General features: G+C 43.6%; 1 protein-coding gene across 1 annotated transcript; it reads left to right on the top strand.

Annotated features, from left to right (window-relative positions):
• Positions 1-2,390: 2,390 nt before the first annotated feature.
• On the top strand, positions 2,391-10,679 carry LOC135515082 (protein BTG1-like). The gene is made up of 2 exons (XM_064938914.1): positions 2,391-2,839; positions 6,771-10,679. The coding sequence occupies exons 1-2, from the start codon at positions 2,695-2,697 to the stop codon at positions 7,148-7,150; spliced, it is 525 nt and encodes a 174-aa protein (XP_064794986.1). The 5' UTR covers positions 2,391-2,694; the 3' UTR covers positions 7,151-10,679.
• The last annotated feature ends 219 nt before the right edge of the window (positions 10,680-10,898 follow it).

Below are 10,898 nucleotides of genomic sequence, written 5' to 3'. Positions count from 1 at the left end.
CTCCGCTGGTGGCTGGCTACTAGGGCTGGGAATTGCCAAGGACCTCACGATACAATATTATCACGATACTTAGGTGCCAAACATACTTTCACTATATGTCTGCTGCAGAGAGACGAGAGAGCATGAGAAAATTAGTTTTGATCAGTCATGGAAATAAAAGTGCTGAAATCATGATGGCTCTCTATTTCTTTTAAAGATGGAGAACAAACTATAGGTTGAAAAACACCAGAATTTTGGCGCAGGTACAGCAGGCTAGCACCAGCGTCACCTAGTAAAATCAATTCTATACTTCAAATATCAGAGAACGACATCATTCAAATATCAATATAATATCTTCTGGCTGCACCTAAGGATTGTATAAACATGACAGTATGCCACCTGACATTTTCATAATATTTTCAAATTTTCATACTCTCTCACACCTTGACTCCCATCTCCCAATCTTCATTGTCTCTCTTTTACTTTCTTTGTCTGAGAGGGAAAGTCAGGTGAATTCCTCAGCTCTGGGTATTCATTAACATCGTTTCTCACCTTGTTCCAGCCTTCTTTGGCTTAAGTCTCTGTCCCTCGCTCTCTGTCTCTATATGTGTCTTTTCCCCCATGTGGTGTGAGTAGCAATTTCTCACTCTTTTCCTCTGTAATGAATAAAGACTGGCCATTGTGTGAATGATGTCGTTCTCTGAAATGAATTGTGGCCCTGCAGGCCATTGTGTGAATGATGTCGTTCTCTGAAATGAATTGTGGCGCTGCAGGCCATTGTGTGAATGATGTCGTTCTCTGAAATGAATTGTGGCGCTGCAGGCCATTGTGTGAATGATGTCGTTCTCTGAAATGAATTGTGGCGCTGCAGGCCATTCGGGTGAATGATGTCATTCTCTGAAATGAATTGTGGCGCTGCAGGCCATTGTGTGAATGATGTCGTTCTCTGAAATGAATTGTGGCGCTGCAGGCCATTCGGGTGAATGATGTCGTTCTCTGAAATGAATTGTGGCGCTGCAGGCCATTGTGTGAATGATGTCGTTCTCTGAAATGAATTGTGGCGCTGCAGGCCATTCGGGTGAATGATGTCATTCTCTGAAATGAATTGTGGCGCTGCAGGCCATTCGGGTGAATGATGTCGTTCTCTGAAATGAATTGTGGAGCTGCAGGCCATTCGGGTGAATGATGTCGTTCTCTGAAATGAATTGTGGCGCTGCAGGCCATTCGGGTGAATGATGTCGTTCTCTGAAATGAATTGTGGAGCTGCAGGCCATTCGGGTGAATGATGTCGTTCTCTGAAATGAATTGTGGCGCAGCAGGCCATTCGGGTGAATGATGTCGTTCTCTGAAATGAATTGTGGCGCCGCAGGCCATTCGGGTGAATGATGTCGTTCTCTGAAATGAATTGTGGCGCTGCAGGCCATTCGGGTGAATGATGTCGTTCTCTGAAATGAATTGTGGCACCGTAAGCCATTTAATGAGTAATACTTGTAAAGAATTCCATCTTTCTTTTTGTCAAGAAGTATTTACCTAAAGGGTATTGGCCTACTCCCAGTAATACTTGTAAAGAATTCCATCTTTCTTTTTATCAAGAAGTATTTACCTAAAGGGTATTGGCCTACTCCCAGTAATACTTGTAAATCAATGTTTGTGTAATTTCTGTACCTACTTTACAGGCAGTGTAAATGTGGAATAGCCAAAGTCATACACAAACATTAGTGTATGTCAAACTCAGAAAAGTGTGTATTTCTGATGCATCCTGTATGAGGGAATCCCCATTGACTGACCATCAGTGGAGCCTGTCCTCCTATAGCTCCTTTCACCAACCTCCACTGGCAAAGAAACCCAAAGCCAGAGTTTAGTTCTGTACAAGCAGAACCACAAGGGGAGGGAGGAGGATCAACCTGTTTGAAATACTTCATTTTGTGTCTGACTCTGTGTGTATTATTTGTGTGTATTAGGGAATTACTAGTAGTGATTATGGTAAACCCTTATACTACAGACACTAGGTTCAAACAATGGCCTGCAAGAGCAACTATGACAACAACACGTACAGCATGCCTTGAATACCAACAATCATTAGCATAACTGTATCCAAAATTGTGTGCTTAATTACGCACTAATGCACATTGAACCTAATCATAATTATGCTGTCTGTTTTATGAAATAACTGAAAACCCAGTGCAAGATGATGTTGTTTTCGATGGGAGCACAATATAAGGGGTTAATTTTCATGCTTGTATTTTTCTCTCACGTGGCCTGTTTATTTTCAGAGCGTTGAGGCGAACAGTCCACTCCTCCTATGGGCTCGTCAGGCCGTCGGGCGGACGGGATTGGCGAGCCTTTTTTTGTTGTTGTTGTAGCTGCGCGCTGTCGTTTTCTTCGGACGGCGGGGGCGATATAAAACCCCTTTCCTCTAACACATTCGTTCACTCTGGTGGAGTAAAGTGACATTGAAAGGGTGCCTCAACGTGGCATCCTAGAAAAAGACCCCTCTATTTCCCAACAGCCGTCACCACACTGTACCGTCCTGGCACACGTAGTACCCTCCGAAACGTCCCTACCTCGACTAATAAATGACCAGCATAGGCGCCAGAGAAATAAAACAAGTGAAAGACACGGATCATTATCCGAACGTGGAGAGAAAAACAACGAATACTTTTCGGAATCATATGAAGGAAAAGCGCACGAATCGTCGTCGCAGTTGCCTTCTCAATGCATACCCTTTGTGCTCGGGGAACGATGAAACCAGAGATTAGCGCCGCGGTCGGGTTTCTGTCGAGATTTCTGCGGATAAAAGGACACGTAAATGACAGACAGCTTCAATCATTCAGCGCAAGTTTACAGGATATTTTGTCAGGTAAGACATGTGCTTCTCGTTTTGTCCTACGTTTCCAAGGCTACTTTAGATTATGACCTCTGTTGATGTGTCATGTTGTGTGTTAAGAATATGATTTTAACCAATTGTTGTGTTTTAATCCCATTCCGAAAGGGATTTGCGTCTCTGTTCACAAAGTAACACAAGCGCCCCCCGACCACGAAAAAAAGAGACAAGAATAGATAAGGCGAACAACAATCTTCAATCGATCGAATCAACCATGTTCTATTCAGATACATCGTCGCCTAATTCATGTCTCGAGTTTAGTTACAGTGTAATAACGTGGAATAAAGTCGGACTCTATTTGGTCCAACAAGGAAGTGCACCTTTCGATAGCACCAGTTCAGCTGGTCGATAAACTCCTAATTAACATAAAGATGGGGGAAATCTATACCCAGTGAATTGAATTAGGCTATCGAATTACGTAATGCAGACAATAACACGTAGGAGGATATGAATTTGAGCAGGCAAAAAAAAATATATATATATATATATATAACATTTCGATCAGGAAAATAACAGACTCACAGGATCCTGGTTATCTTTGTTATAAGAGTATTATAGCCGCCTACATGTTTTACTCGATCCTCTTGAGCGAGCCTCAATCGAATCGAAATTAGAGAACCAAAAGGTAAATAACAAATGCAGAATAAATAGCCCGTATAGATTCCCGCCGTTGACGAACATGTATGAGTAAAGAAAAGCTATTTCTTTACAATATGTTCTAGTGTAGACATTCTGGCTCCGTGAATAACGTTAACTCTGTAATAAGGACACATACATTGATCGACACATCCACTATACTATGCGTTATTGGCATCATTTTTTGTACAAACCACTGAAATTATGTTTTATTTATATTTCCTGTTGTAAATATACAGACAGTCTAAACCTGGCATACGTCTGCCAGTTAACACCAAGTGTCTGTCCCTCTGAACACCTACACCTTGACCTCAATTTGAACATGTTTTGCAACAGCTGTGTCATCTGCAAAGCCATTCACGTTCAAATTCATATAATTTTAGAGCGTTTCGGATGTGGGCTACACATTTAGCATATCAGGTTACAGAATTGTTTATTTCTATTCAACAAACTCTTTCGTTTACAATGCTATTTTCAACTATACATTTTCCATGGAAGTGGCTTTGTTTGTGCAGGATTAGCATAGAAAAGTGAGTGGAAACTGTAGTCTGAGTGTAGCTCCAGTTTGTAAACAGCCAAAGTTGAAGGCAGACGGAGCAAAATGGCCGCCGTCAGAGGGTAGGTGGGGGGTTGGTAGCGGTGGGGTTGGGGCTTGAAGAGGATTTCATAGGGGGAGGGGTGTAGGAAGGACATTATCTAATTAAACAAGTTGCAAAGCGACTTTGTGAAGTGGCTGTCTTCCTCCTTCACCCCCATTTTTCATTCGTCTTCCCGAGTGACATAAACAACTCTGAAGGCCCCCCTGCCGCTGCTGAAGTAGGCCAGCCATCTCACTGTTGCTTACAGCTTCAATATCACAGCTTATTGTGTCTGTGTGTTCAATAAACAGGCATTGTTTGTGTATATGGGGGAGAAGAGGGACTTACTTGCTCTAAATATCCACATTGAAACTGCTCATTGTCTAACGAGTTAGTAAACCATTTGGACTTCCTGTTTACCAGTAACCTGCTTAACCAAGGTTTGAGCAGTAACCCAATCTGAAACTGCCATAATTCCCCCAACCACACCACCACAGACCAGTGGAAATCACCCAATAATACCCCAAACAAAGCCAAATGTGTATTTGATAAAAAGCCTCCACACATTTTATTTCCACATAATATCCTTAGAACACTTGGCTTTAAAGAAGCGCTGGAAAACTACTTTATTTAAAATATATAGTTGAAACTCATCCGTTCCCTGGTTTTAGAATAGGCCCCTCTGTTCTCAGAGGCCTCGTTTCTTTTGTATTGCAAAAGATCAGCCCCATCGTAGCTGCCTGGTGCTTTTTCATGAGTGCCAAGCCCTCCATTAGGGTGCAGTACACAGAGTTCTACTGATAACACAAAGGAGACATTATCTACAAGGGGTGTTGTGCAGGACAGGTGTTCTCCGGGCTCTGGCTGAGTTCAGAAGCTTTTCACTGGCAAACAGGCAGGCAGGCAACACATCCAGTTTAGCCACTATGCACCAATGGGGTAACTCAATACTGAGGAGTCTTAAGGGGAGAAAATAGGATGATTGGTATCACATGCACACACAGATGCATATCGAGCACACATACATACAGTATATATACAATCACACACAAGACACAGTAAATGTGAGTATTGTTAGAGATGTTAGGTTAATTTAGACTTCTGAGAAGCAGTTTTCTAATTTAATTCTTCCCCGTTAGACTACTATTATACTATGAAAGCAGCAGTCATGCGCGTCTTCTAAAATGAGTTAACGGGGAAGGAATGAGAACTCTTCTCTTTCTCGTGTTCTCCTTAAAATGAGTAATGTGACCTCTTTTCTCTCTCTCTTCTTCCAGCCTAGTTTGTCACTTAATGCCCCTTCAGATATACCATATGAATTATATCACAGTGAATCACCAACGGGTATGTGGACACACTCGTCATATTTAAAGGGACGGTGTGGCTTTAAGAGGGGGAGTTCTCCAGCCCAGATTGCTGGCCAGTACTTCACCACCTCAGTGTTGTTGTTCAGCTCTGCTCTGTTTGATGGAGGACTTTGTGCCACTCGGCCAGGAGGGGATTGTGCAATCAAACTTCTCTCTCTCTCTCTCTCTCTCTCTCTCTCTCTCTCTCTCTCTCTCTCTCTCTCTCTCTCTCTCTCTCTCTCTCTCTCACGTAGTCTCCGGTTACAGAGCGACAAACAGTTTATTGCTGCTTATCAGCCCCATAAGCAGACTTATGATTTATTACTGCACTACAACAAAGCCTGCCCCTGTCTGCAGTCTGTTTTACACACACATACCACACACACACATTAGCAAGTGGAAACTTACAGTATTGTGCTAAATAGTTGGTCATTATATCATGTAACCCAAATACCAATATAAATAGTTGGTCATTATATCATGGTAATAGAAATATCAGATAAAAAAGAAGATAAGATATTCCAATGGAGTCATGTATTACCTACAAAGGAATAAAACCTTTATTCAATCAAAAGACAATCTAAAGCAACGTTACTTTTCCATAATCATTATTGGGGGGGTGTTTAATACAGTAAAACATAAACAATCATTTTTTCCTTCCATTTTCCATGGAATCATGTCATTTATTATCTGTAAGTAATCCATACCACAATCGAAAGATACATCTAAACTAATAACGGGGATAGATTAGTTATGTGTGCTTAGAACATCATAAACCAGTATTACCTTAGACTCCAGCAACTCTATAATAAAATAAAACATGATTATAGTTTGATTTGCAATACAATTACTTAAAATCCAACTATGCCTCATACAGTTATTATCATGCTATTAATCACATTTATGTCCCAATTTATGACCTTATTCAATGTTTATCAAAGCACATGCATCCTAATCTCACATAACACACACACACACACACACACACACACACACACACACACACACACACACTAGGAACTCAGGCTGATCAGGTACAGACAGCTTTGCACCCCGCTTCTCCCTCAGATAGACGTCTGAAAGTAGCAGAGATTTAGCTTACTGGCTCTCATCTGTAAACACCAGACAGCATCTCTTACATCTATCCCTCTTTCTTTCTCTCCCTCTCTCTCTTGTCTCCTCATACAGAACTACACAGGCTCTACTATAGGGTAACCGAAGAACAACAGTTACCCCCTCTGTGCCCTTTTTTGGCAATACAAGCAATACCATGGTAACCTAATAGTGATCCAATGATGATGAAACTCATGGTAACCCGATAATAACCTCCTCTCTCTTTCTCCACAGAGCAATACAAGCACCACTGGTTCCCCGACAGGCCATGCAAGGGCTCGGGCTACCGCTGCATCCGCATCAACCACAAGATGGATCCCCTGGTGGGGCAGGCAGGCCAGCGCATCGGCCTGACCATCAATCAGCTCTACCTGCTGCTGCCTAGTGAGCTCACCCTCTGGGTGGACCCCTTCGAGGTGTCCTACCGCATCGGCGAGGACGGCTCCATCTGCGTGCTCTACGAGTCCCAGCCGGTGGCCCCGGCGCCGTCGGGAGGCAGTGCGGTCATCTCGACCCCCATGGTGGACAGTCACATCAGCTGCAAGGAGGCGGCGGGGATGCTGGGCAGGACCAGCCCTTCCAAAGCCTACAACATGATGACTATGTCCAGCTAAGGGCTGCCACCCGCCACGTCGGGTCGTGGGTTTCGCCCTAGTTGGTCGATGGCGAACCTTTTTAAAGCTAAAAAGAAATGAAATGAAAAAGAGAAAAAAAGGATCAGAAAAGGCAGAGGATGTGGCCTATCGTCCAGGTGAAACCTTGTAGGTTTGATATTTCTTTCTCCTCCCTCGCTCCATAGTCTGTTATGTTGTGTTGTGGGATCTACCGGAGGCTTCGTTTTTTCCCCCGCGGAGAGGACTGTGTGGAGCGTGGAGCTGTTGGGGGCAGCTAAAACAAACCAAGAAACCAAACAGAAACAGCGCAGAGAAGGGGCTGCTTTTTGTTTTTGTTGTTTTTACACCTGTCTATCATTGTTGACTTTGCACTTTCTTCTCCACGTGGTTACAGTGGGTACCATGTCACCACCCCCATCACCCTCTCAAAAGATTCAAGGAACTGCTGTCAAGAACCATACTGTTGAATTTCAGCCTTTTATCTACTTCCTGTTGTTATTGGGTGTACTTCCTGTCTAGGAAGGAAGTTAAGGGGCTGAGGTCCGGACTGTGCCTGTTTCTAGGTCAGTCTCTGGGGAAACGCTCGAAGTCATTTTCTTCTAAATCCCAGTTTTTGGACCATAGGGTATTTCTTTAACCCCAGAGGCTGCCCCATATACCAGCGTCGAGCTTCAGGAAGCCACTCCCCCTCCATATGGAAGTGCAGTGGAATGCGCTGTGACACCTGTTGCTAAGGACAGTAATGTGTCACAGCGCACCCCACCAACACCCCCAACCATGTATGTGTAGCTTTCTGGGGAGGGCTGGGTATTTGCCCCCTCTCCTTCGATGAATGTTGGTTTGAAATTCACAATCAAGTTCTCGTTTTGTTTATATCCCTCCATCCCCACCCTGACCTTTGGCCCTCTCCAAATTCAAAGTGTAGCATAGGTGGCACTATATTCTCACCGAAATCTGGATCATTTGTTTTGGTTGTTGTGGCACTGTCAGAAGAAATGACATTGAATGCACTTTTGACATTTAGATTGTGTGGGATGTGTACTTCTAGAGAAAACCATCTTCATTCCATTTGTTACAATGTCATCTTTCATGAGTTCCTTTTCTTTTGTAAATTACTCACAGCTCTTACGTCAGGCTAGACCCCACTCTATAGAATTGGGGAGAGTAACTGAAGGTTTTAAAAAGATTTCACACTGTAAGCATTTCATTCAGATCCGTTCAGGTTTTGGTAGGTAGGTGCGGTTGTGACAGGTTAGGCATCTGTTGTCCGTTTGTAAGGCACTTTTCTCGGAAGCCCCCCTCCCCCAATACACACACACACACATATACACACACACACACACAGATGGCAATTTGAGACACTTATAGAACTCTGATAGATCTCTCTGCAGCTGTCGAGGGGTGTGTGAGTGTAGCCAAAGGGAAGTCTGTACGCCCCTGACTGGGTCCATGCTTTCAACACCTCTCCTTTCTTCTGTCTCTCAGTTTGGATGAGGGGTGCGTTGCCCAACGTAGGACTTCAATGTTACACCTATGAGCCATTCTCTGGAGAACCGAGAGAGAACCAGCGTAATGTTAGCCAGCCTGGTTCGAGGTGCTGCTGGACCCTCTCTGGAGGTGTGCCTGTCAGGGCAGACAGACACAAGAAGCCCCTCTGGTGCCACATATCACCCCCAGCCAGCTAACCAACCAGCCAACCCCCTCCCCCCAATAGCAGTACGGAGCTAGCAGTAACACATATCACCTTTCCTCGCACCAGGGGAGGGAATGGAGGTGGTGCGGGGGCCAGGGCCGGATACTCTCGTCCAGGGCAGCTACAATCCCTCCGGCCCCCTCTAAACTAACCTCCACCCAACCAACCCCCTCTTGGCGGTGGAGAGCAAAGCCAGCACATGCACTCAGCGCACTCCGTCTGCACTGGGAGCCCACATAGAGACAGGCAACAAAGAGGAGTCAAAGGATAGGAAGTGACGGTACACAGTCCAAATTTCTTTGTTTCTTAGGCTGAGCACTGAACTTGTTTACATGGGTGCAATAGGACGATGGTGGTGTCAGTTGTCCTGTAGCTCACTCCTGGTTGGTCACGCTGCAGACAGACAGACAGACGATGTGACAGGCTGTGGGGTTTCGGGGCTTTTAGCTGCTAAGCTGGCCAGGCTGGCACCAGCACATCAGACCAACATGTGCTGCTTTAAGCTCCCTAAGCACAGAGGATCATGGGTAATGGATCTGTGGTTGTTGATGCACTGCACACCCTATCCTCCCTCATCCACCCCTCCTCCTCACTGTCCCCCCTCTCTCCATTTCTCCTGGTGCTCCTTCAGCAATCTGTGGAAAAAGCAGTGTCTCCACATGAGCCAGATGGACATGTCTGAGAGTGTAGCCCAGAGCTTTGTTGTCGTGGTTGAAAACCAGCTTTTTAAAAACCTTGCAGCTCCTCTATTACTTCGATTCTGCCAGCTATCGATGTTGTTATGAGATTGGTCTGTGTTTCAGACGTAGCAAGTTGTCCCTCTTTTTGCTATATGTATTTTAAAGTCACATAGGTAGCATCTCATCCCCCACTTCCTTTCGCCCTAGTCTGATCATCTATCCCGATCATCTATTTGACTTCATTTTTAGACCAAAAAGGAAACAATGCCGAAATGGTTTGATCTCTTTCTCAACAGTAACACCACCACCAAAACAATACGATTTAGTCCACAATATCGGATCTGTAAATGCATCCATTCAGCCTTTGCGCACATAGGTTTCAGAAACGTTGTGAAAAGTGTTTTTGAATAGTCGGAGGTAATAGCACATAAAATGCACTAAATATGTCAAGTTGAAGTTGTGACGTTTTTGAGACGCGAGGAGTCTCTTCTGGAATGTATTACCAAACTCAGGCCTCGGACATTCAATAAAAACCCTTCTGGAAAAGCTGTGCATGTTAAGACGCGAAACGGGAAGGGAATAGTCGTCGATGATTCATCAATGATTTTTGAATTATTGCCACTTTCACATTTAGGGTGTTTTACATATTCTAGAATCTATTGCTATTGTACGCCATATGGTAGAATACATGCATAACATTACACAATGGGAAGTGCCAATCATTTGTTTTGAGGTGTTTAGATGTATTTCTTTTGCATTTCCTAGTTTTAACACGGATAACTATTTTCGTAAGTGAAGCCATTTGTGATGGGAGTGTTGGCAAGGACCAATCTGTTTTGGTAAAAGAGATATCAGTTTCCATGCCCTGTACTGATAGACCTATCCTTTGTTTTTTTTTTACTTACAAAACAAGAAAAACGTTTAAAAAATCTGAGCGTACCCAAGAAGAAAAGCTGTCTACTCTACCTTGTGATTTCATGTCAGTACATCTTTATTGTGTTCATTTTCTTTTCCTTGGGTATGTTGTGATGAACTGCTGTAAATTTGTACAGTTCATGTAAATTGATTGTGCGAAAGTTGTACAGATTTCTATATTTTGGAAGAAAAGTAGTTTTTTTCTTCTCTGTAATAAAATATTTCCTATCTTGGCAACATATTCCCCGTGATGCTGGTCTTTCTTTTTACGGGGAATGAGAATCCATAGATGAACGGGAGTCAATATCCAAACAAAGTGAATAGCGTAGTCTTCTGTCAAAATGGCCGACTGAAATCTATTAAGATACAACAGAATATGAAACGAAGGCCGTTAAAAACCTGAAGCTTTTTACTGTTATTTGTTAGGCTGTTGTTTTGAATGTAGAGAAGGGTTCTGCTT

Source organism: Oncorhynchus masou, chromosome 26, assembly GCF_036934945.1.
Source record: "Oncorhynchus masou masou isolate Uvic2021 chromosome 26, UVic_Omas_1.1, whole genome shotgun sequence".
NCBI classification, from domain to species: domain Eukaryota; kingdom Metazoa; phylum Chordata; class Actinopteri; order Salmoniformes; family Salmonidae; genus Oncorhynchus; species Oncorhynchus masou.
Note: the sequence above shows the minus strand (reverse complement) of the source record. Positions and strands in the feature narration are given on the sequence as shown.